General features: G+C 37.0%; 3 protein-coding genes across 7 annotated transcripts; 1 reads left to right on the top strand and 2 right to left on the bottom strand.

Moving 5' to 3' along the window:
* Nucleotides 1-294: 294 nt before the first annotated feature.
* Nucleotides 295-6,620, bottom strand: sco1 (synthesis of cytochrome C oxidase 1). Its single transcript, XM_088069269.1, has 7 exons — nucleotides 6,208-6,620; nucleotides 4,627-4,746; nucleotides 3,057-3,147; nucleotides 2,507-2,704; nucleotides 2,323-2,415; nucleotides 932-1,047; nucleotides 295-813 (listed from the first exon to the last, which is right to left on the bottom strand). The coding sequence occupies exons 1-7, from the start codon at nucleotides 6,376-6,378 to the stop codon at nucleotides 679-681; spliced, it is 924 nt and encodes a 307-aa protein (XP_087925395.1). The 5' UTR covers nucleotides 6,379-6,620; the 3' UTR covers nucleotides 295-678.
* A 140-nt stretch (nucleotides 6,621-6,760) lies between these two features.
* On the bottom strand, nucleotides 6,761-9,498 carry tmem220 (transmembrane protein 220). The gene is made up of 6 exons (XM_042505661.2): nucleotides 9,339-9,498; nucleotides 9,223-9,252; nucleotides 9,068-9,128; nucleotides 8,651-8,774; nucleotides 7,280-7,339; nucleotides 6,761-7,146 (listed from the first exon to the last, which is right to left on the bottom strand). Exons 1-6 carry the CDS (start codon nucleotides 9,444-9,446, stop codon nucleotides 7,014-7,016), a joined length of 516 nt encoding a protein of 171 aa, XP_042361595.1. The 5' UTR covers nucleotides 9,447-9,498; the 3' UTR covers nucleotides 6,761-7,013.
* A 1,533-nt stretch (nucleotides 9,499-11,031) lies between these two features.
* Nucleotides 11,032-25,374, top strand: map2k4a (mitogen-activated protein kinase kinase 4a). Of its 5 annotated transcripts, XM_042504694.2 has the most exons (13): nucleotides 11,032-11,497; nucleotides 12,378-12,413; nucleotides 14,371-14,403; nucleotides 17,843-17,945; nucleotides 18,034-18,208; nucleotides 18,289-18,408; nucleotides 18,504-18,623; nucleotides 18,710-18,761; nucleotides 18,846-18,973; nucleotides 23,271-23,348; nucleotides 23,514-23,662; nucleotides 23,905-23,950; nucleotides 24,590-25,374. In XM_042504694.2, exons 1-13 carry the CDS (start codon nucleotides 11,347-11,349, stop codon nucleotides 24,701-24,703), a joined length of 1,305 nt encoding a protein of 434 aa, XP_042360628.1. In that variant the 5' UTR covers nucleotides 11,032-11,346; the 3' UTR covers nucleotides 24,704-25,374. The 5 variants fall into 5 exon arrangements, with proteins under 5 accessions (XP_042360628.1, XP_042360630.1, XP_087947364.1 ...); XM_088091238.1 differs by lacking the exon at nucleotides 14,371-14,403 and having other exon boundaries at nucleotides 11,033-11,497; nucleotides 17,855-17,945; XM_042504695.2 differs by lacking the exon at nucleotides 14,371-14,403 and having other exon boundaries at nucleotides 11,033-11,497.
* Nucleotides 25,375-25,683: the final 309 nt, after the last annotated feature.

The raw sequence follows: 25,683 nt of genomic DNA, 5'->3' as shown, positions 1-25,683 counted from the left end.
GTCTTATTCTTGTACATTGTTTTCAGTCACTTCTATCACTCAAAATAGCATTAGTCAAATCATCTGGATGGCATGAGTTCTTTGACAAATAAAACAATCCTGGTAAAAACTGGTGCAGTCTGCTTAGTGTCTTTTCCACTACTACCACTGGGAGTCTTAACTTCTACCCGTGCTGTAGGCTGTCAGTTGCTCCTGATTAGTAGTTTCTCACTGATGCATTCAGATGTAATGGTAACAAGTTTTATATTGCAAAGTACTGCCTATTGAGCATGAAAAAATATATCAAAAGCAGAGTTGTATTTTGGATTTTATCACAAAAATCAAATGTTCACTCACTTTATGTCCACCATTTGTCTTCAGACATTTCCTCCTTATTTGCATCAGAAACCAAAGATATTGAGCTCATTGGAGCTGATGTGTACAATAAATTTTAAGAGGGGGCACTTGTAGCCTTTTACAAATTATGTCCACTCAGCAGGAGTGTGAACTGTATCATGAAAAGCAATAACAGGCATCAGACCTGTTTTCTTCTGCACACCACTCATTGAAAGGAATGTTACTGCAGTCGCATTACCATCAGCATGGTCAAAATAAATATATCAACTGGCAGTAGTGATTTAAGTTAACACCTGTGGACAGAATCTGTCGGTCCATAGTGGTCTTTTACTGATCTGCTGCTCACTTTGCCTTCTTGTACTTCCTCATATGTGCTGCTATCGAGTTGGTGATCTCCACACTTCTTTTGTTCTGTCCAAAATACTCCACAAATTCTCCGTCGGGTCCAACGAGGTACATGATGATGGTGTGATCGACCTAAGGACAACAAGAGGCGGAAATGAGACCTCATGGGCAACACTATTTTATTAACTTATTATTATGCTTGCACTGTTGCGACATGTTGTATGAGGAACAGTGGAGCAGAATAACTCACAATGTAGTCGTTGTCTTCGTCCTTTGGTCCCTGACTGTAATACACTCTGTAGGCTCTGGAAACCTGCTCAATCTGAGGCGTCGTACCTGTGAGGCCAATCAGCTTTGGAGAAAACTCTGAGAAATAAATAATGTTTTAATAGACTTGATGAAGGAAAAAGCAAAATATCTTTAATATTTCAATAATTGATAACTGAAATAATGAACAATATGTATTAGGGCTGTAAACTTCTGGTCAGTTAGTCTATATGCTTTTGTCCAACCAAATTCTTTCAATCTTTGGTGGTACTTCAATAAGGCCATTGTCCACCAAAGTGTTTCTTTCCCCAGCTTGAAATGCCAGTTAATGTTGCTCAGCACTTGTATTTGTCCTCTGTGATGGTTGGTTTTTGCTGTATTTATCCCGCTCCGTCTCCGATGTGATTGGACGGCTGGTGACAGTGACGAGCGCAGCGCTTTTAAAAAGTTAAACATTTTTCAACTCTAACTTTTAATCGATAAACACATAATCACAGAAGACACATATTTGAGGATAGTTACAGTAGACATGTCTGTGTATAAATTTAGTCTTATAATTTTTTGTTAAGATCATTACCTCTTGAGAATAAGTCACTTTTTCCAGCAAAACTGGGATCTCGCAACATTATTTTAATACAGAAAATCATATAGAAGATGAAATGCATTTATTCGACTTTTCTGTTGTTATTTTTTAATTTATGTCAGATTATGTGCAACATTTTAGTATGACAGTAATTCTCCTCAAAAGCACTCGGTCTTTTATGTGAAAACACACTATGCCAAGCAGAACAATTGTTTGATGCTTTTTTAACAGTATTTCTTCATCTTCTGACCAGTTTAACAGTGCTGGCGTGCAATGATGAAACTCCATCAGAGATTTCACCATAACATTTTGGAGCACTGTTATTGGACACTTTGTTTTAACTTTTGTGAAATTCTCTGCCCTTGATGCTCCACCTGCTGATGTGGGAACTGACGCCTGAAACATCTCACTTGTTGAACCATCTGTTTTTGACAGATTTTGCACTTTGTGTAACTAATATGAACTGTAGCTAGCATTCTTGAGGGAAAATGATTTCACAGTAACGTGCTGCAGCTGAAAAGTTGATCCAGTTGTATTTCTGTAATAAAAGCATTTCAGCGTTGGACTTTATTATAACAGTTTCATTATTGTTTGCAGGTGTCTGTCTTTCAGTTCCTATTAGTCTTCAGTGCTCAAACACATAGACAGGTTTTTCTCAGGGAAATAAAGTAGATTTTGGAAAGATCCATGAAAATATGAGGGTCTCAATTTCCCAAATTCAAACATATTGGTGAACCACTACCACCATGTGTAATAAATTATAGTAAAAATAGAATTTTTTTTTTTTTTACCTTTCACATACGCAGCCAAGGCCTCTGGCGTGTCCCTGTCAGGATCAATGGTGATGAGGATCGGCGTCAAGTTTGGAATAGACTTTATTTTGTCTGTGGACAGCCGAACAACAATATGATGTTTAAGGAAGATTAGGATACTACACATGAAATTTCTCTTGTGCAATATGAAAGTTTTTATTACCTATTTCATCCACCACTTCAATCATTTTCTCTAATTCATCCGGGCAGATGTCGGGGCAGTGAGTGAACCCAAAATAGATGAGAACCCACTGGTCGAGGAAATCCTCACTCTTGGTGGGCTTGTTGTTGTGATCGATGAGCGAGAACGGACCGCCCAGCGCTGGTCGCCCGATGGATTTGTTCCGCTCTTTTTCAATGACTGCAAAGTTAAACAGGAGGCCAGGGTAGCATCTTTATCAACTGATTTTAAAGATTAGTTTTTGTCTTTTGCAACAATTAGATAAGATAGTTATTAGTGTGAAAGGGGGAGAGAGAGGAGGACGTGCAGCAAAGAGCCACAGACTGAAATTGAACCCACAGCCGCTGCAGCAAGGACATAAGCCTTTGTTTATGGGGTGCTTGATCTACCAGGTGAGATACTGGGTGCCCCTTTATCACTAATTTAACACAGAAATGAGCTGGTTCTAATATAAACCCATGATTTATTAACCTGTTTTACATATTAACATGACCTTAATGCACACAGTAGAGTAAAGAGGTAAAATACTTACGTTCTTCCTTTTCTTTCTTGAAAAATTTCATCGCTCCAAGCAGAGAGCCTCCAATAGCAAATGTTATTGCTAAAGATTTCCATGTCACAGGCTTTGAAATGGAGACAATTAAAAAACAAAAAAATTATTATTAATGGGAGGTTTTTTTCCCAAGGAAACTGCGTCATTGATCAGTCTGTAAGCTCTTTTTTCCTCCACACTGCCTGAAGCAGATGTTCAGAGATTCTGCTCTCTAACCAACTCTAATGAGGTTTTTTAAAATGAGACATCACAGTGAGCTCATGTAATGAGTAATGATAAACTTCACAGAAACCTGACTGCTGTTCATGTGATTGCACTGCCAAACTGTTGTCTAAAATGAATGATTCTAACTCTAAATGATAGTGTTGGTCCTGTGTTAAATAATTGTGTGTATAAGTGATTATGATACATGCCTTAGAGGTCTTAATAATTTCATTTTAAGCTTAAATTTCCCTGCTATAAATATTTCTATGAACATGCTGTCATTATTTCATTAGCAGGTGGGGTTGAGAGTTTTAAAACAATAAAACATTGCATATTTGCACTATAAACACTCCATACTGCCTTACAATAGTTATTATCGTTATTATTTCTCACCTTTCCATTTGACAAGGTCAGTGTTGCCCAAATGCAAGTCGCTTTAAGCGACTTACTGTTTACATGAACAAACATGCATCGGGATCAACCTGGGGGCTCAGTTCCTGGCTCAAATACACGACGAGATATGGATATGTGGACGGGGGAGCTAGGGATTGAACATTCTACGCTTATAATGATGGCTGACCATTTCTAACCGGTCCATTGATGCTGACAACAAAGAGCATCTTTAAAATGTTTCTCTTGATGCATAAAATAGATAGCAGACAATCAATACAGTCCCAAATGTTTTTTTCTTTCTCTCTTTTTTCTGTTTGATATGTGGTCCTTAATTTGTGGTAGAAAGAAAAGAAAAAAAGGATCAAATCATAACAAATACAAAAATTAGAACAATAAACTATGTTGTCACACAAAGGTGGGACATACGTATGTCTCACAGTGCAGTAAAAAACAACAAACACAAAATGCACCAAATCTTTTAAATCCCAGAAATTACGTGTGAAATTATCTGACAAGACCCCACATTTTTAGGTAAATATTGATCTTTTTGGTGGTGTAGAGGTCTAAAAAACTCAAATGAGAGAAATGACATAATAGTACAATAGTACTATAGACATAATAGCAGTTAATACACTGATTTAAAAGTTTGAAGGTCACAGTTGACAGCATACAATATGTACACAAAGCAGCCACTTTTAGAATCCTTTGTCTATCTTATTTGAACAGCATTAGCCTTTTTAATCCAATATCAGTTAAACCATTGTATGGGCCTTTTAATATATGACAAGCAGTTATTGTTAACTACTTCTGCAAAATAGGGAAATTACTACTTCATGATAAATAACACCTCTACTAACTGTTTTTACATTTGACAATGCCTTGTTAAAACTTTTTTCTTTGTGAGGACATGTGAATACTCCATGCAACTGTAACATAAACTTTTGTCACTTACCCCAGACTTCTTCTTCTTATCCCCTGATGAAGGCGGTGGAGGTATTGAAGAAAATGCTCTCAAGGAGTGTTGATACAGCCGCTGAGCTGATCTGCAGGTGTACCATTGACTCACATTCACCTGTTAATGAGTGAACAGAGAGAAAGAAGATGTGCTTAAAGTTAGAAACCTTGCATCATAATGTCTCGCCTTGAGTGGCTATAAAGACAGCATACTTCTGAACATTATGCCAAACTCCATTCAAACAAGGTGGTGTTGCATGATGCAGCATTCCTACAGCTTAATAAAATTCCTTTTAAATAATGTGAAAGAATTTGTTGAAATAACATTATTTTCATGAGTAATAAACTTTAAACGTGTGTTCAGAGATATGGTAATTAAATATGTAAAACTTGAAAAATTCTTTTAATGTAGAAAATTAACTTGTATGGGTTATGTGATCAGAATTATGCTAATTAAATGTTCAATTACCATAATAATGAACACACATTTTTTAGGTTTAATCTTCATAAAAATTATGTATTTCAGATTATTTTAAATTAATTTTAAAGTGTTTCGGACTGTTATCATAATTATGAACACACATTTTTAAGTTGATTACTAGTAAAAAAAATATTTTATAATATATATTTTATATATCTATCTATCTATCTATCTATCTATATATATATATATATATATATATATATATTAAATAATTTTATTATTTAAAGGGATTTTTAAAGTGTTATATACTTGATAAACACAATTATGAACACAGTTGATTCCTCATAAAATTATGTTATTGCAGATAATTTTTTTCCAAATTGTTTTAAAGGAATTTCAAATTGTTAAGGCAAGGAAGATTTAAGACTGTTGAGGACTTTTTTAATATCACTCGGAATTAAGTTTAAGACCAATTTTCTAATAACCAAAATTAAAGGAGTGGAATTATTTTGGCCAAATGTTTACTGTAACATAAAACATGACATGCCATGGACTGAATACGTAAGAGGAGGAATTTATTTTATTATTTGACAACAAAAAAGGTGCCAATTATTTTGAAATTTTAGAAGGCACCGTAAGAAACAAAAAAATCATAAAATCCTATTTCCAATGTCTGACCGTTTTTAAGACTTTTGAAAGATTATTATAAGCCAATTTAATACACATTAAGACCTCAATTTTAGATAAATGAATCCAATGTCTTTCAAGACTTTTTTAAGGATCCGCGAGGACCCTGATGACGGAGAGACGTAACTAGAGACGTTTCCAAATTATTCAGTGTCTTTTCGATTCAGGCAACCATTTTGGCTAGTATTTTATGAGCTGCAGAACTGCTTCGTCTAAAATTTCGACGCTCTTTTTCAATAAAAACATATTGTGATACACTAAATAGAAAAATAAGGTTTTAAGAATGAGTTCCTCTCAAAAAAAATATTAGCCTGCATGTTTTATGTATTCGAAATTGTTATTAAAGTGAATAAAAGTCGTGTTGTAGCTAAGCAGCGTGGCTACGAACTTGACACAAACGCTAATTAGCTAAATGTCTACACGGAGTTTGGTGTTACACCTGATGTCAGACAGCTAGCTTTGACCTACCAGGCTGCAGGGAGCTCTCCGCGGTGACAGTGTGTGTTTCAGTCCCGTTTCTCTCCGTAAAACAGTGTGTGAGAGTCTGACAGTTTGGCTCCGGGTACATTTTTGTAAGAGTTTAACGTTACTGTGCAACAACCGGCATCCCAGGCTGGGATATAAAACGCTCAGGGCCATGTTAGGACCTTGACAGAGCCGCTGTTGTAACGAGGAAGCGGGTTACGAGTTTATAAAACGTGATATGTGAGGAGAAATACGGCATACAAATTACTGTTCTGGGGTCAGCTCTACACCTTGGTGTTATCTTAAAACGGCTAATTCGGAGTTTAAAAGGCTGTTCTCAGGTCAGTGTTCAGGTTATTGAATACAGGAAATTACGTAGACGTCTTCTTCTATGATCTTTTCAGTCGATGTGCTCTCTACTGCCCCCCAGAGTACAGACGAGCTTACTAAAGACACAAAAATACACATAACTTTTATTACTCACTTTTTAAATATTTTATATAATTTATATATTGAACTTAATTTGACGGTTAAAAAAAGAAAACAACACTTCACATTCAATTAAAACATTTTAATTAACATTTAAATTAAAGACAAAGCTTGTAATACTGATGCAAGATAATTGTAAACATTTGATGAAAAAATAGTTTTCTTGATTTTTAATTACACCATTTCAATACACCTTAGCTGTCAGAAATAATGATATGCCACAAAGTTAACTTCGGCAGCATTCTTGGTCCAGGATTTTCAGTCAAAGAGCATAACAAAAGGAATATTTAAACAGCCAGAAAGAGACCGGAAGCTCACATCTAAATAGCATTTTGACAATGTGATGGCCAGTTTGTTCTCAGCTCCTCATTGATATAGTAATAAAGCCAGGCCACAAAGGGGAAGACTGTGATGGCAACAGCTGTTGAGACTCTGAGTATCCCGACTGGAGCCCTGATAGAGAAGAGTGGAGTAAAGATTAGGACAAAACACATACTGGGAAAAAAACAAAACAACTTTTTAATAGATCTAAACCACATTATGTAAGATTGGTTTTATTTGTAATAAGGATTTAATATAATTTTACCTTCCAGAGTGGCGACACAGAAGAAGCCAACCAATGGTTAACATGAGACCAGAAAATTCTCTAAAAGAGAAAAATTATAATTAAACATAAATTATTACTATTTAACCAAACCAGATTCACTTGAAATTTTATGAGCTTTTTTTTGTCTGTACTGGGTTTGTAACCCCAAGTGCATCATGATTTCACTGCTGTAAATAGCATAGAGAGAACTCTAATCATAAAAATAAAATGATATAATATATACTTATGCGCTACAAATCTGTATGACCATGCGTATACCTGTACACACTTACCTCAATTGTTGTCTCACCAATTTCACTTTATTTAGCGCAGACATTAGTGAAGATCTCTTTGCTTTTAATTAACACAACTCATCTTTGCATTATTATACATTTCCTGTTGCTTCACATTTCTTGTGACTACTTTAAAAAATACCTTTCTGAATATATATTATTTCAGGAGACATTACACCTAATACATACAATAAATCAAATAATTTGGAAATCTTAATACCTTCCCTTACCTGACCTTTCCCTTTTAACATCATTCAGAAATTTTTTTTAGACGTCATATTTTTAAACTATCATGATTAAATATTCCAAAACGACCTAAAGAGAGGGAACAGTAAAACCCAGCTAGCAACAACATTTTAATATAATGTTCAAAGAACGTTTTAAAGAAGGGTTTATCATTTCAAATTATGTCCCTATAAGGTTAAATGCTGACTAAGATGTAACATTATAACTGCAACGTCCTGAGGATGTTTTGTGATGTTGAGAGGTGAACGATCATAGAATGTTCTGTTTATAAATTGTTCCCACAATGTTACATGAGAAAAAAGGAAGAACATTTTAAAAGCAACATTCAGAGCATGTTATTGAGGTCTAAGATTACAGGACATTTTTTAATGAAAATGTAATGTAATGTGATATGTAAAACAGACAAACATTTATTGATGCTTACAGAGCATGTTACCCTATTCTTAAAGTTTGGGTAACATGCTCTGAAGAAGAACTTTCCAAGAACTTACTAACTTGCTGCTGAAAATGTTAATAACACATTGCAGTGGTTGCATTGTACTGTTCTCAAAACGTTTTAAAAAACAAAAATTGCTGGCTGGGATAACCATTGATTAAGGGAACAGGGGTCAGAGTCAGACTGTCACTGCAGTCGGAGCGGAGGTATCATAATATCCCCCTGGCTTTAGAATGATTAAGTGAAAGAAAATAGGAAATCAGAGACACTTCTTTTAAAAAATGTGCAATGGATGCATACTTTGACTTGCAAAGTGCTTGTTAGATCACACAGTGCTGCAGACTCCACGTTTATTTGGAGTAAACAGTCAATAAAGGTAAGTAAGACTGAGTGTACCTGCCCTCCTCCTGCTGGAAGATGTCTGTGATTCTCTCTTTATAAAGTCTCCATCCCAACATGGAAACAACTGCGCTGGAAATCATCACATGGAGATCTGCAACACGCCTCCAGGGCAAAGTCTCTGCACAGACGGGAAAAAAACATGTAGAAATCAGCTCTGCAGCTTCTTATCAGCTTCACTGAACTGTAGCATCATGATAAAGCCACTTGATGGAGCTAAAAACACTGCAACAAATGCATTCCAGCTGAGTTCAACAATGTAAAGTATGGAAAACAGGAAAATAGAAACTGTCCCAGGAAAGGAAGTTCAGTGAAAGTTACTGAGCTCAGGATCATTTCTGAGGGATTTTATTCTCAATAAAAGATACTGCTTCTCCTACAACTACCACTACAGATCCAAATTGATCCGTGTACCTGTCACATTTGGTTTCAAACCAATCAAAGCACACAGGACTGCAGGGACACCATAACCAACCTGTAACAGAAACATGCTGGTTTTAATAACAAACCACGTTCAACGAAATGAAATCTAAAGAGTTCCAAAACATGCCAAATAAATGTACGATTACCATCCATAACCCTGCGTCTGGATCATTGATCTAAAGTCAAAACATAACATTTTAGGTTAATGATCACAATTTTAGAAAGATGCCTAAAAACAGTACATGATGTATGAAAAGCTCACCTGTACATATGTTGCAAGAGAGAAGAAGAAACACATGAAAACGTTGCATATTCGCCAAATGACAGCAATCCATGAGTCAGTGTGTCTCTCTTTACAAACTTCCCCCATTGCTGTTTCTTTCGTTTCACTTCACCGCCCGGGCCAGCGGGACGTAAAGATGAAGAAAGCAAACATCCCGACCTAGTAAGTCTACTTTGATAAAGCCGTGAGGGGTTTGTTTGGTTTTGTCTACAACATCTGCATGTTGCACTGAAATGTTTGGACATGAACCACAATTCACTCATCAAACAAACCACACACTCCCTTTTGACGTGATTTAGGCCCACAGATCATCATTATAGGCGGATGTTCTACTATTTTTTGCAATTTGGGTTTTCATAACTGTCAGCACCACACTAAGAGATACAGTCCTCTAATCAAAATACAGTTTTTTCGTATTGTCATCTAACATAATATTTCCTATTGTGGGTAGAAAAACCTCATACTGGTTTATTTCTATTTAAACTACAACAGATTAAATTTTAGGTTTTATCTGCCCTGGCTGCTCCGTACAACAAATCGAGCATCCATTCGCCAGGCCCGCAGTGATGCCAAGTTAGCCACAAGATAGCAATATGACTTCCGATATTTCTTTACAAAGTAAAGCCATTACATTGTAAAATATTCCAATATTGTTTATTGCTTACAACAATACGCTTATCAGATAATCAACATAGTCTCAAACACGAAAAACAGGCTAGCTAATTAATATTTAATTTGTGTTAAAAATGAAAACAAACAAACAAAGAAGATGTAATCACAAAAATAGGCATATATATAAATATGAATTATATGACCAATAATAAACATTACTATACAACTTTTATATTTTAATATAATAGCCTAATATAATAAGATCTTCCAGTGTGGGGATACTTTTGGCACTTTTTGATTATTAGATTGACTGTGTAAAGAAAGAATCCCTTGTATTGTAGGCTATATCGCTGCGACAGCTGATTATTTGATTATAAACACAAATGACTGACTGTTTTGATGACTAAACTGTTGGAATGCAGCAAAGTATATTTACTCAAACACTGTACTTGTACTTTGCTTGAAATATCAGTTTTATGCTACTTTATACTTCCACTCCACAAAATTTCTGATGGAAATAGGCCTACTGTTTTTTTATTTTTTTAATTCATTTGATACATTTAGTTACTTTGCAGATTCATATTAAAAATAGGTCTACAAAATATTAATTTGTATATTTGTATTAATTAAATACAAAAAAAACTGATTACTGATTAAAGTATGCAGCAGTATATAAGGTTATTACAGGTAGCTCCACCCAGCTAAAACATTAAAGGTAATATTAATGCATTACTAATTCTAATCCAGTGGCATTGCATATACTGCTTTGCATTATGACTATTTTAAATTTTGCCATTTTACCTGTATCGGGATGCAAATATTTAATACTGCACTTTTACTAAAGGAAGATTTGAAATGCAAGTAGGTTTTTACAAGTAGGTTTACAGCATGGACATATATGTATATATGTGTATGGTTTACAGCGCATATCAATGGTTTTACTGAACGATCTGAATATTTTACTAGTTTTCTAGTTTTATTTTGAAAACAAAACGCAACGTAATATCCGGTGTGGTCTGTGCTAGCTGCTGTTAGCTTGTTGTTAGCTCCGGGACGCTGTGGGTGTTGACATGTCAGTGTCACTTGGTCAGCTGATTGCGGGTCTTAAAGCTTCTCGGCTAGTACTGCTAGCCAGCTTAGTTAGCCTAGCCTAGCTGGATGTTTGTTTTTGTTAACGTTACTACATAGGTCGTTTTTAACGAAACCAGAAACTTAAAAAAAATCGTTATAATTTAACGCGTTTCAAACTGCTCTACTGTCGCTCCCGGTTCGTTTCGCGGCGTTAAGTTGGCGTTAGTAAGGCAGTAATTATTGTGGCTGGGAGGGTAGGGTGAAGTTGCTCTCCGTGTATCTGCATTGCAGCCCGGTGCTGCTGATGGAATTCAAACACACAACAATGGCGACTCCCAGTCCTAACAACTCAACAACACCTAGCAGCCACAACAGCAGCAATAACGCAGGATCTGCACCACACCACCACCACCAGTCCCAGTCTCAGCACATTACTACAATGAGCAGCATGCAGGGTAAGTGTAGGTGATGTGAAATATCTGCCGGGAGCTGGGAGCTCCCATTCTGCTGCAGTGAAGGTTAATGTTAGCAGGGCTAGCCGTGGGAGGCTCAGGCTACTCCCAGGACTGAAAATGATTCCCAAGGGAACGGACCAGTATTTTTCCCCAAGAGGAAACTACTGATTCTTAATTGTGCAAAATGTATAAATGATTTCTTTGATTATTTCCAACGAAATGCATATAATGTCCATGTTACCATTTAGGCATTTTGTAATCACGTTACAACCTGTCCCCTCTTGTCGGGAAAATCGTTAAACTTCGTCTAAAGAATTGGTAATTACACATCTACAACCATAGCTTCTTATGTAATAAAGGGCAATTATAAAGTTTTTATTTCTTGAATTTTAAAAACCGCAAAGACACACAATTCCGCATAGGTGTAATCAGTGTGTCATCATACGTATGAATTGCAGCTCCCTTGACAGCATGACGTCTGCTATTCCCAAAGTAGGCTTCATGTCTTCCTCTCAACGAGAGCTATGTTAATGTTAAATATGCCGAACTGATCAGAACACCTTCACACGAAGAAATTATGTCAAGTCATCTTACATTTGGTTTATATGGTTGGCAATGTATAAAACCAAATTGAATCAATTGTAGGGTTTAATGGGGCTCCGTTCATTCTTTACAACGGTATGGTGCACTAGTGAGTACATGTACATACCGAATGTACTTGTATGGAGTGAAGTCAGTGAAACCTGAAGCTGCTCTGGCCTTTTGAGCACTTGCCAACAGAAATATCTCAAACCAGTCTCTTCATTCCCAACACAAACAAACCAAATGCTTATTTCAATGCTATATTTTTGTACAAACAGTGTCTCATTTTAACTTTCAGAGTCCAACACCTGCTGGAGATGTCAGAGTGAAACAGGTAGCTATACACTTCATTGAATTAGTAGAGTAGGACAAGCAGTTTGATTAGAAACCCATTCAAGTTTTCATTCATTATACACAATGACAGAGTGAACATAACTATGGAAAAAACATAAAATAAAATGCTTCATTAGGGTTGGTAGAGCCCTCCATTTTCTTATACAGGCAGTGTGAGTGTCTTTTTTTGATCAAGTTTGACCTTTCAGCTAGTTCAAGAGTCCTATATGGTAATGTTAAATATAGTTTATCATTTTTGGTTGATTTATTTTTTGATTTAACATAAATTGATCAATACAGTCAGGCCTATGAATAGGTTGCATTTCTGATTTTTATAGAACTGGCAACCCTCTTTATAAAGAATAAAATGCTACTACCTTAATTAAAACTGCAGTTGTTAACTTTTATGAAACAAACTTTTTGTTAGATTTGCCGAAACTGTCACTATATCCACACTGCATGCAATGAGATAGATAGTATGTCAAAAAATCTCTTGTTCCTGTGCCTCCTTGTAGTGCTTTTTAAGGACTTTTGCTCGGGTCTGAATAAAAACATCAAATCAGAGCTGAGGAGTCTTTGACGCAGCTGTCAATCATGTCAGTCCCTGCTTGTGAACTGCAGTCAAACTGTCAAACTGGGCAGCACTGAACAAATGTCAATCAATATTCTGTCACTGCATTGACTATTTCTTGCCCTAAATGTTTTCAGAAATATACTTAAGTGTACTGTTTAGCTGTAAAATGAGAACATTTGTGCTGGTCAGTGGGTGGTGTTTTGTTTCATGTCAACTTTTTTCAGCATGGCGGCTGTGGCACAAACGTATTCATATACAGCTGAACAGTACACTAAGAAATGTGTCCAAAAACATATTTTAGTGCACTGTTAAGCTGTAAAGTAAGAACTTTGTTCTGGCTGGTGGGCAGTACTTATTTTTTTGGCTTGACTGTTTTCAATTTGGCAGCCGGGTCACAAACTCTCTCATTTTACATCTTAACAGTACACTAATATATGTTTCTGAAAATGTTTGAGGTGAGAAATAGGCAATGCAGTAACAGAATCGTGATTCATATTTGATCAGCATTGCTTAGTTTGACAGTTTGACCGCAGTTCACGAGCAGTGATTGACAGCTGTGTTAGCGACTCCTTGGATCTAATTGGTTGTTTACGTGAAACACTAGGAGGGGGCAGAAGAACATAATATTTTCACAGGCTATCTGTCTCATTAAATACTTGGGATACAGTGACACTTTCAGCAAATATGACAAAAGTTGTTCTCATAAAAATTACAAACTGCAGTTTTAATCCTAACACTGATAATAATCCAGGCTTTAAATCCTCGATGTATTTGATTTTATAATCGTAATTTATCACGTATTAGACTGTTATCCCTGTTGTGTAATTCTATGCTTTCATTCACTTTTTCCTGACCATATTTCACCTTTTACCTTACTGCTGCTAATTTATGATTCCTAACTCCTGACATGATGCTGAATGATGGTGAGCTGTGCCAAGAAAATGTTTATTAAACTTTAAAATGTTTTTCATGATAGTAGATCCCTTTTTTGTTTTATCTGCAGTTCATTTTGCCTCCTCCATCTTCTGTTACACTAACTGTCACACACCCTACTCAAATGCTCGTAGTTGTTTCATAAATGCGTGTGCATGCTAATGCATTACCCTCCAGATGATGCATTGAAACCTTCGATAGATACTGAATGTTTGACATGTTAGCAAAGCAAGGCCAATTTCTGTGATTATTTGAAACAGAAACTGCAGGATTCCTGTTAGACCCATCTTGTAGGGTGAAACAGGCTCCCTTTTTTATTGCAGGAAGAGGGGATTTAGAAAAGGGAGGTAATATAGGTCTCACTAACATAAGGAGTCTCTTAGCCGACATAACAAGCTGGCAAAGTGAAGGTGAAATATGAAGAAAATAAAAGCTGTCTTCTCACCTCTAGGGTTTCAGATAAACCTGTCTGGAGCTCCCCCAAGTAAGCCAAACCTCTTTTGCTTCAGCACCAACAGTTCTCATCCCTTTGTTTCCGCCTGACAGTCTGGTATGGGGGAGTCTGTCCTGCTGTTCTCAACTAATCCAAGTCAAGACTTCCGATGGGTTCAAGTAGGCTTGTGCCGCTAGCTGACAGCTCAGTGCTTAAAGGGATAGTTAAAATGTTCTGAAGTGGGGTTGTATGGGGTTCTTATCCATAGACACTATATTACATACAGAAGATGTCATTTGGAGAAGCAGGCTGGAGTCCAAGCTAAGCAACCTGCTGCTGTGGATGGGGGCCAGCAACAACATTTTTTTTACCCACCTAAAAATAATAAATATCTGTGCACTACATTGAAAATATTTTCAACGCCTCACCTTATAATCAGAGTGTTTTACAACGGTAAAAAACAAGCCATTTAACACCCTCAAAGCCAAACTCCATTGAGAGAAACAATGATTTAACATTGCTCAACACAGGAGGTGCTGGTCTTCCGCTTCCTCGAACAGTGAGTTTGTTGGTTTTGTTGTGTGACTTTGGTGTTTAATAGGGTGAGTTCGGATTCACTAAAAGTAGCAACAGACCTGCAGCTCGTGTGCTCAGTGTGCTAAAATGACTGTTTTTGTTTATGGAGTCTGGTGGCATTGACACAAGTAAAGACGGAGAACTGAAGCAGTCAACAGTTTTCCATTTGGAACGGGCTGTTTGAAAGAATGGTTTGAAAGAGGTGAAATACTCTAATTATAGCCTACACTTAGGCTCATAGAGACTTTTAAGGCTGAACATTTTTTGGTGGCGAAAACAGGTTTTGTAGCTGGCCCCCCTCCACAGCAGTAGATTGCTTAGCTTCAATGTTGGACTCCAGCCTGCTTCTTCAAACTAAGGACATTCTGACTGACATCTTCTGTGCAAAATACACAGACTATGGATAAGTACCCCACACAACACTACTTAAAAAAATCTGAACTTTCCCTTTAACATGACTTGTTCAGATAACAGGATCTAATAAAGCTGCAGCCTTGAATTTTTATTACATTTACAAAGAGGGTTAATAAACCACTTTTACTTTCATATCAACTACTGCAGAAATAACGTGCTGCCTTAAAAAGTGCAATTTAGTGTCCTACTTCTTGTCATAAACAATAACAGGTAAGTTTAATTTTTTTCTCATCGGCACAAGCCTAAAATTCAGAGCTTCCATTGATGTTTGAAGATCCACTGAAGTGATTTTTACTGTCCTCCCTCGGTGTGATAGAAGAATTCTCCCAACTAAACTGTGTTTTCATTAATTTTCTCATTAAATTCAGTAATGGAAGCTCTACCTTACTGGTTTTCAGTGTGCAACTAACAAGCAAAAGTAGTGCCTGTAGTGTTTGTCTTTTTTTTTTTTTGGCATGGATGCACCTCAGCATAGCACTTGCTTGTCGAGACAAGGTACACACACTCCAAAGTTGTCATTTCAAGCAATGTTTTCCATTCAAGCCAATTGGAATTCAAGCGCACACATTCTTGTGGTTGGTATTTTGGGTGGAGCAAGCGTGGAGCGCTTTGCTACAATTCAAGGTGAAATCAAAGCAGTTGGCCTTGAGAAGCATGTCATATATTAGTGTTTTCTTTTTTTATCTCTATTTATTTGATGTTTCTGTGTGGGTTGGTGTGTGTCTGCACTGTGAATGTAGGTGTTTGGGGTTTTAGCAGCATGCTGTGTTTTTGTTTCTGCATCAAACGTTAGGATTTGTATATTTGAGTGTAAGACTGTGGTGAGTGTGTTCAGTTCTGCTGAAAGCTTGAGAGCAGCAAACTCATGATTAGCTCAGCGTGTTAGGCTGCTGCTGACCAGGTAATATCAACATTAGATAAGGTTGGGTGATTTGACACTTTATACAGTGAGAGGATAAAAAAAAAATCAACTTTCACAGTCATCATATTGCAAATCAGAGGGCCCTAGAATAAATAATAGAGTATTTACTTAATCATGGTATATACCAGTACTGCAATATACAAATACATCTAAAACAAACAGAGAAATAAATTGTGATACCTTATCGCCCACTCTTACAATGAGGACAATCTAGTACCATAGATTTAAGTGTAAGACTGAGTAGGGGTGTAATGATACATCACTCTGGATCAATATATTTATTCAGTGAACAACAATCCAGTATCTTTGATCCAAACTAAAAACATCTTTAAGATACGCCCTTATTTTGAATTTTACATTGCACATCTGTCACTATTTTTGTTCAAGCGCATCTCCTTCCTGATTATTCAGACATCATCAGGCAGACAATGGTAAACAGCCAAGAAAAAGACAATGAGGACATTTAATAATCTAGTCTCATATAGATGACATGCCACTGAATTGCATCGAGTCAAAAATGTTTTGATATAATCCACAAATAATGTTTTATCCAAAGAATGGATGTTATATTGTGCCATGAGGAAACTTGTGAATTGCACCCCTAATGTATAGTCATAACGCAAACAGAATTTTAATAAAAACATGATATAATGTGATATAATGAACTTTCAATGGTTTTAGCAAATGCTGTTTTGCAAATAAAGCCTCTCTTGAAGGCTGAACAGTATGCATTCATACTTTACATTCATTCTTGACATGAGTGAAGTAAAGGAGCAATAAACACTGAAGGTCATATTCTGTATTTTTCTTTGTGTTAAGAAGTTCCATGAAAAGACCAAATGTAATGATGTGTTCAACTGTCTGTGGCCCATTGGTTTATTTAAAAATAATAATAATTTTTAAAAAAGACACGGCTAGACATACTAACTTCCTAGCTGCAGGTCATTGTAGTTTTAGACAAAGAGGAGGAAATAATGCCTTTGTTTGGGACTATTTTCAGCAGTGCATTAATCTACATTTGGTGCTCTCGTGAGTATTTGAGATTGAGTCAATAAACTACAGTGTGTGTGTTTGTGGTAATGATGGAACATGTCACTCAGAGACACAGAATGGTTCAATCATGTGTTTTTGATAGTTTTTGGAAAACAGTGTCGCTTGTGTCACAGAAAAGGAGATACTTTCAGTCTTGGTTTTGGTCTTTTCATGGATTTGTTGACAAAAAGAAAAAAATAAAGAATATCATCACTTATCCCAGGCTCATAGGTGAGTATACTTTTTGAAATATGACAGCAAATTTAGAATGTCTTTTCCAAAATATCCATGTATTGTGATGCAGAAGTTGTCAGTTCCTATCCCCTTGTTCTATGGAAAGCATGACATTCATGAATTTGAGTAAATTTGTATAAATTTACTTGTCTCCTCATTCCCTGTTATCATTTTATGGTTTGTGTTGTTTTCACTCACTTATAATTCTGACTTTCCATGCGAGTTTAATTTGCTTTTGGTCTTGCTCAATCCTCAACATGTGTTACTTCAGTTAAGATCTGATCACATATAATGTTTCTTTTGCCCGATCAGGTAAACGCAAAGCCCTGAAGCTGAACTTTGCCAACCCTCTAATCGCACCCACGACCAGATTCACACTGAACACGGCCGGGCCGCCCTTTCAGAACCCGCACATGTGAGTAGACCTTCGTCCTTCATCATGTCAGTCCTGTAAAATAAAGCCAGTGTTACTAAGTTTAGATATTTTGCTTGTTGTTTGGCAGAGAGAGGCTGAGAACACACAGTATCGAGTCATCAGGAAAGTTGAAGATCTCTCCGGAGCAGCACTGGGACTTCACAGCCGAGGATCTCAAAGATCTGGGCGAGATCGGCCGAGGGGCTTACGGCTCTGTCAATAAGATGGTGCACAAGCCGAGCAACCAGATCATGGCAGTCAAGGTGATTTATCTCAAATATGTAGATATCCAGGTGCAATTTTCAAGTCGTCTACAGGTGTTTGATTATACTTTCTTTTGCAGAGAATCCGGTCGACAGTTGATGAGAAGGAACAGAAGCAGCTGCTGATGGACCTGGACGTGGTCATGAGAAGTAGTGATTGTCCTTACATCGTGCAGTTTTATGGCGCTCTGTTCAGAGAGGTGACACAAAGTTGCATTTCGACTTATAATTCTCATTAATAAATAAGAAAGCGCTGTATTTCAATTTCTCTATAACACAATTTCTTGTGTTTTAGGGGGACTGTTGGATTTGTATGGAACTTATGGCTACCTCGTTAGACAAATTTTACAAATTTGTATATTGCTCATTAGACGAAGTGATTCCAGAAGAAATATTAGGAAAAATAACATTAGCTGTAAGTTTTTGTGACCCTTTTTTTAAAAAAAAATAAAGACACCTCATTTTCGGCTGCCGCTGCTTAAACTTCTCTGTGTTTTTCAGACTGTGAAGGCACTTAACCACTTAAAAGAAAACTTGAAAATAATACACAGAGGTAAGACGATACCTAATCTCGTTCATTCTAATTTCGCACACCTTTAGATGTCTTTTAACCACGTTTCTCTTCACCCTCCCTCAGACATTAAGCCGTCAAACATCCTCCTGGACAGGAACGGCAACATAAAGCTGTGTGACTTTGGCATCAGCGGTCAGCTGGTGGACTCTATCGCCAAAACCAGAGATGCAGGCTGCAGACCATACATGGCAGTAAGTAACACTGAACTTGTGGTTAAGTAAATGGTCACAACAGATTATTATGCTCTGTGCCAGCGATACACATGACAGGAGGCATTATGATTTTGGGTTGTCTGGCTGTCAGTCTGTCCATGCATTCGTACCATCCTGATGATCACAATATTTTAAGACTGCCTTGAAGAAATTTCTTCAAATTTGGCACAAACATCCACTTAGATTCAACAATGTATCAATGAGATTATAGTGGTCATGGGTCAAAGGTCAAGTTCTCTGTGACCTCATCCATCTGATACTCCTGAACAGGATATCTCAAAAACACCTTGAGGGAATGTCTTTAAATTTGGCACAAATGTTCACTTGCACTGAAGAACAAACTGATTAAGTTTCCGACGTTAAAGGTCAAGGTCACTGTAACCATTGCGTTCATCTCAATCTCCAGAAAGCAATATCTCAAGAAAGCCTTGGGGCAATTTCTTCACGTTTGGCAAAAACTTCCACTTGGACTCAACGATGAACTGATCAGATTTTGGTGGTCAAAGGTTAAGGTCGCTGTGACCTGACAAAACATGTTCTTTGCCATAACTCAAGAATTCATACACTAATTATGACAAAATTTCACATCAGTGTATAATAGGATAAAATGATGAAGTGTTTATACAAAAGGAAATGTCTAAGCCCAAACCAAGATAAACCTGATGAAGTCACTCTGACATCATCATGGGTTTTTTTTTCAGCACAGAGCACCAGAGAATATTTATACAACAGCTCTCACAGGCAGAGTTGAGCTCTCCATGACGGGTATACTTGATGTGTAATGATAACAAATCTTGATGTATGTGTCTATAGAATTGGTGGAGTTTTCCTTAAGAAAAAAAAAGACCTATCAGTTAATTCATTGATTGAATGTCCATCAAGAATCCTAGAGCCCAAGATGATGTCTTCAAAGTGCCTGTTTTAGCCAAATAACAGACCAACATCTAAAGATATTCATTTACAATGACACAAAATGATGATAAGCAGCAGATCCACACATTTAGAAGCTGAGTGATTGCCATTTGTGCACCGTAAAATACTTATACGATCAATTGGATCTCACTATCTCTACTGCGTGTTAATGAGGCCATGTTTTTGGTGAGCCGCCAGTGAGTGTGTAAACATATGCGAGTGCATGCAACATAATTGAGGAGCACCAAATCTTTGGCAGTTCAAAGAAGTGATCTCAGCGTGTCGTCATCACTCGAGGTTATTTTCTCTCGAGGGGTTACGTCCCCCTTCCTCCTCTCAGCCGCCCCCCGGTCTCTCCACAGCAGTTTCCATTCTAAATTTGGTTAGGCACTATCATGACCCAGCGGCACACCACCACCTCACACACATACACACACACACACACTCTGCCCTCTGAAAAGCCGAAGCAGGGAGCTTCATTCATGACGTGGGTTGAAGGAAGTCACAGGAGCTTCCCACGGCTGTGAGCTCAGACAGCAGGAATCTCAACTCCAGTTTCTTGTTTCCAGCTGGCAGACTCTCCAGGTGTTTGATCACTGCGGTGCTGGTTACTGCAGGTTTTATGACGTAGAAAAATTGACCTCAGTACAGCTGGGGAGCATGACTTCTTGTTTGGATATGAGGCCACAACTGAGTATAGACAACATGCTCTTTCGCTCTTTAGCATTAGAGTGTTGGATGCATGGGTTTTCACATCACCAGAAGGTCTTATTTACAACTTTTTGTGGTCATGGTTGAGATGATGGTGTTTGGCTGTAATGCTGTTTAGAGCAGCAACTAACAATTACTGTCATTATTTTAATAAACAGATTATTAAGTCCATAAAATGTCAGAAATTAGAACAAATGAGGAGGACTCACATCTGTTCTATTGTTATTGTTACACCTTTTCTATCTCTTAGCATTATGAACAGAATCTCTATTTTAAAAAATGCCCGTTAAAAGAATGCTTCGACCCCTAAATGTTCATATTGATATCAATTACTTACCCTGTGTTATGCTGAATAAACAAAGAAAACATTTTTTTCTTGCACACTTCGACAGTGAATTAATAATATAAAAACTGAGAAAAGATTCGATGAATTGGAGTCATAGGGGTTTAACGACAGCAAAACTATAACAAAACATCCATTTATCAGTTTTATCGAGAATTCTCTCCAATTTTAGATTCTTTGTTCAGAAAAAGAAAGTTTTCTTTCACAAATTCTATGTAAGACTTGGTGAGTAATTGAAATGCAAATGGTCATTTATGTGGTGAAGTATTCCTTTAACAGCAGTAGGGAAAAAATCAGTTCTTAATAATAAGAGATAGAAAAGATACATATCTTCACTTTGGAGAAGCTGAAACCATAAAACAGTTAATTGATTATTAAAAACTGCTGTCTAATTGTTTCCCCACTAATGCTGTTTATAGTTAAAACAATTTATTTGCTGTGATTGTGGAGACTAAACACTTTTAGTCTTGGCAGATGTGAGCGGGCTCTCTGCAGCATTCAGCTGCTGTTCCATAAAACCCATCAGTGCTGCAGCACAGACTGTCCCACTCTGCTGGGTGACATCAGCATCTAAATCAGGCCTGTAAATGGGCCAGCGAGGTGCTTCCTTCTCTCCGCACAGCAGCAGGAGATTTTTCTGCAGCCTCCCCACACACTTCATAACCACGTCTGTTCTGCGGTTTGCGATGAACCGGAGGCGAGGTTGTAAATGACAGAATTGGCAGAAGTGATCGTGTGAGGCATGCAGAGCCACGCTGCAGGAACATGCTCCTCATGTGTGAGCTGGAGAGCTGATGGCATCTTGCTGTGCAGGTGAAAACATGCCCAGAGGTGATGAGCTGTCTTGGTGTTCTCGGGGGCGTGTTTGTCAAGCAGTGGATTTGTTTTGACTCAGTTTGAGGCTGAACACCTGTTTCTGGTACTCAGAATGACGTTAAAGAAACATTTTAGGCTCCCACATGGGCTTTAATATTAAATACTTTTCCTTTTTAAAAAGCTAAAAGTTAAAAATGCTGGATCAGTTGTTTACACACAGCTTGGTGCTGTCGAAGTGAACAAGTTTTGTGGTGATGGGCAGAGGAGGTCTGAGGGAGCTTTCTGTCTGCTAATACTGAGAAAGAGATGAGGCTTTGAATTTAACACACACAGTGACATCTGGTGGTTCTCAAGACTCACAGCAACCCTCTCAGATTGCACCACACCTCTCTAGGGTTGCACAATATGCACAAAACAAAGCATATTGCAATTATTTTGAGAAATTTTCCGATTTTAGCGTGTATTTAATTATGAATGAAAAAAAAACATATATAAAAATGATAATCATGTATTTTTTTGCTAGTCTGTGTAAACAAGCATGTTCCCCTATGCTAAATATGATTTGTAGGTCTGTAGCACCACACTGCTTGCATTTATGGCAAATTTAATCTGTATCAAAAAATCGCAGCCTCTGTGATATGGATGTATAGTAATCCCACCAGTATGTCCTGTACATATGGCAGAATTAACTATAAAGTTGACCGTGACCTTTATTGAATGCAGTTAGATGAATTGTGCCGCCCTACACCTCTTTGATTTTAAATGTTTGAGCTATTATATAAAACTGTAACGATTAATAAATTACTTGTCATCTATTGAATTTTCAACTAATTTGATTATCATTTTAGTAATATATTTTAAATAAATGAATAAAATTCTCTGATTCAATCTTCTTAAATGTGAATATTTTCTGGTTTCTTTACTCATCTACAAAAGCAAGTTGATTGTCTTTGAAATGTGGACATCACAAGGCATTTAGGAAACACTAATTGGCATTTTATAGACCAAACAGCTTTGTAAAAATAAGCCTTATTCAAATACTACTTCAGATTTTACAAATATTACTTCTACTTAGTTGGCTTCAGATGAAAATGTTGCCACACTCGTGATTGTGTACAGTGCTATGTTTTCAGTTTTTCTCCTCTTGTTTTATCCAGTCCATGTGTGTATCATTAGATCACAGTGTTTAGCTGAAAACGTGCTAAACTGAAGCACCAACTCAGGTTATTTTTTCAAAGCGTCTTTTTGCCATATGAACATTTTGATGGTCATAAATCCATACAGTATGGATTTTTTTTGGCTGTTTACCAGGGTTGGATATTAACTTCTTTGTGTACCTGCTGATTGATAACTTCTGTATTTTTGGCTGGTAAGTGAAGCAAATCTAGCAGCCACTTGCATATTTTACTAGCATTTGTCTAGTGCTAATTTCTAACCCTGCTGTCTGCTCTTGTGTATGAACTCAAATTTGAATGTTTCCTGTTTGATTTTCAGCCGGAACGAATAGACCCCAGTGCGTCCAGGCAGGGCTACGACGTCCGTTCAGATGTTTGGAGTTTGGGAATCACACTGGTGAGTCTTCGCTTGACACCGATAGTTAAAAATAAAAAAAAATAGCCATTTTTAAGTGCCTCACATCTTTAGTTATCTGTAGACCTTTACATGTTATTTCACTCATGACTTGTAGTTTTAAAATACCAGTTTGTCCTGATCATGTTTATGCATATTGTGTTTCAGTATGAGCTGGCCACGGGGAGGTTCCCTTACCCAAAATGGAACAGTGTGTTTGACCAGCTGACCCAGGTGGTGAGGGGAGACCCACCACAACTCAGCAACTCGGAGGATAGGCGCTTCTCTCCCAAATTCATCTCCTTTGTCAATGTGTGGTAAGAAAACACTGCTGGGAATGCATTTACAGCAACGTTTTACAGTTGTAAAATTGGAAAAACTGTGTTTTGAATTGAAATAATGTTCTAATGTCAGGAAATTGAAGCTGTTAGAAGTGGGCTGTAACAGATGTTTTCATGGAGTACAAACTGCTGCTGCTTGCTTGTGTGTCCATCTGGTGGACAAATAGCTGAACTGCATCCTCCCACTTTTAACATTTTTTTTTTTTGTTCTTTTTAAGCCTTACAAAGGATGAGTCGAAAAGGCCAAAGTACAAAGAGCTACTGGTGAGTTAACCATGAAGGCTACTGGCCTCTCTGTATATAATTGTAAAATAATGTATTACATTGATTAAAATCTAGTTATATGTTTTTTTTCTCACATTCTGTTTTTTAATGCATCCATTCTTGGTACAGTTGTAGCTTTATGCATTATGTTTATGGTTTGTCCGTCCATCTGTCTGTGCATTCATCCTTCCCATTCTCAAAATCAGTATCTTAAACTTTTTGAGGTTTTTTATTTTCAAATTTGGCACAAATGGCCACTTGGACTAAACAATGACCTTATTGTATTATTTTTTATTTATTTTTTTGGTCGAAGGTAAACGTCACTTTGACCTCATGTTTGTCTCATTTTCAAGAAGGCTTTCTGTGAATTTCCTCAAATTTGGCAAAAATGTCCACTTGAAGTTACGTGTAAAGCATCCACATTGCATAATTTGTGGCTTATTTGCAGCAGTGTCCATATTGTAAGCATTGTCAACTGTCATGGCTACATATGACTCTGGACAAACATGGATCTAAACTGTAACTTAACTGACAGGTTCAGGGAGGCATACAACCATGAGGCAGTAATTCTATTTTTTGTTTTGTTTTGTAAAAGTTTATATTGATGTATAACTATTTTCTTTTCTTTTTCCAATACAGAAAGATCCGTTCATTCAGATGTACGAGGAGCGCTCGGTCGATGTAGCGGGTTACGTCTGCAGGCTCATGGATCAAATGCCAGCGTCTCCCAGCTCGCCTATGTATATGGACTGATAGCACGACAAGATAGAAATACATCAATAAATATACACCAGTCTGCAACAATAAATACACTAAAAAAAAGACAAAGTAAACAAAACAAATCCTTGTGTAAATTTGCTTGGTCCCCTTATTGCAGTGTTAAAAAGAGAATTGTAAAGCCTAAAAAAAAAAACAACACCATTTGCAATGAAAGTGGTGTTCATTTCAGTCATGTCTGTATAATATATCAACACTTCTGTTTCTCTCTTGTTCACAAACACAGACGCACAGTCATGTAAGTATAATAGCAGCTGAATCAATCAATCATATGGTCTTGACTCATCTTAAAGAGGACACATCTCAGTGGTTAGTACAGTGATTTAAGACAAAAAAATAATAATAATAACGTGGAACTTGTATTTATAGAACCAGAAAAAAAATCATGTGGAGTATTTGATTTGGAGATTCTTCAACATACTGGAATCATGCTCTTTGTGAATTGTCCCACCTCTTCCATGTGCGTAACTGAAAGCATTGTGTTTGGTATCTTAATGGAACTTTGCTTCTCTGGGTATAAAGCAGTTAAAAAGTGTCGGTGGTCAGAATCATGGTAGACCTGCAGTTCAGTCAGTGCTGAGAGGCTGCTGTCCTCACTGTACAGTGGACTATATGCTGATATATGAATAAAGAAAGTCAAAGGAAAAGTGTCTTTTGTCTCTTTTTTTATCAGTGGGTTGAACATAAATATATGGGGAGTTTTGCATTTATGTATTCTGAGTCTGAATACTGCTGTGATGCTGCATGTGGTCCTAAAGTCAATCTGTGATGGCAACAGTATGTTTTCAAGCCTTTTATTCTATCTAGAACAAGCCAATGATTCAAGAAAAAAACATATATTCAGCCTTATTAATTTGCGAAACTATAAGCTGTTGTACGACAAAGCTATTGACTCACTTTTTACAAAAAAATAAAAGGTATAACTTATGATTCATAATGCATTACTATGCAGCTTC

The sequence above is a fragment of the Plectropomus leopardus genome, chromosome 18, assembly GCF_026936395.1.
Source record: "Plectropomus leopardus strain MGB_pleo_1.0 chromosome 18, ASM2693639v1, whole genome shotgun sequence".
Taxonomy (NCBI): domain Eukaryota; kingdom Metazoa; phylum Chordata; class Actinopteri; order Perciformes; family Serranidae; genus Plectropomus; species Plectropomus leopardus.
Note: the sequence above shows the minus strand (reverse complement) of the source record. Positions and strands in the feature narration are given on the sequence as shown.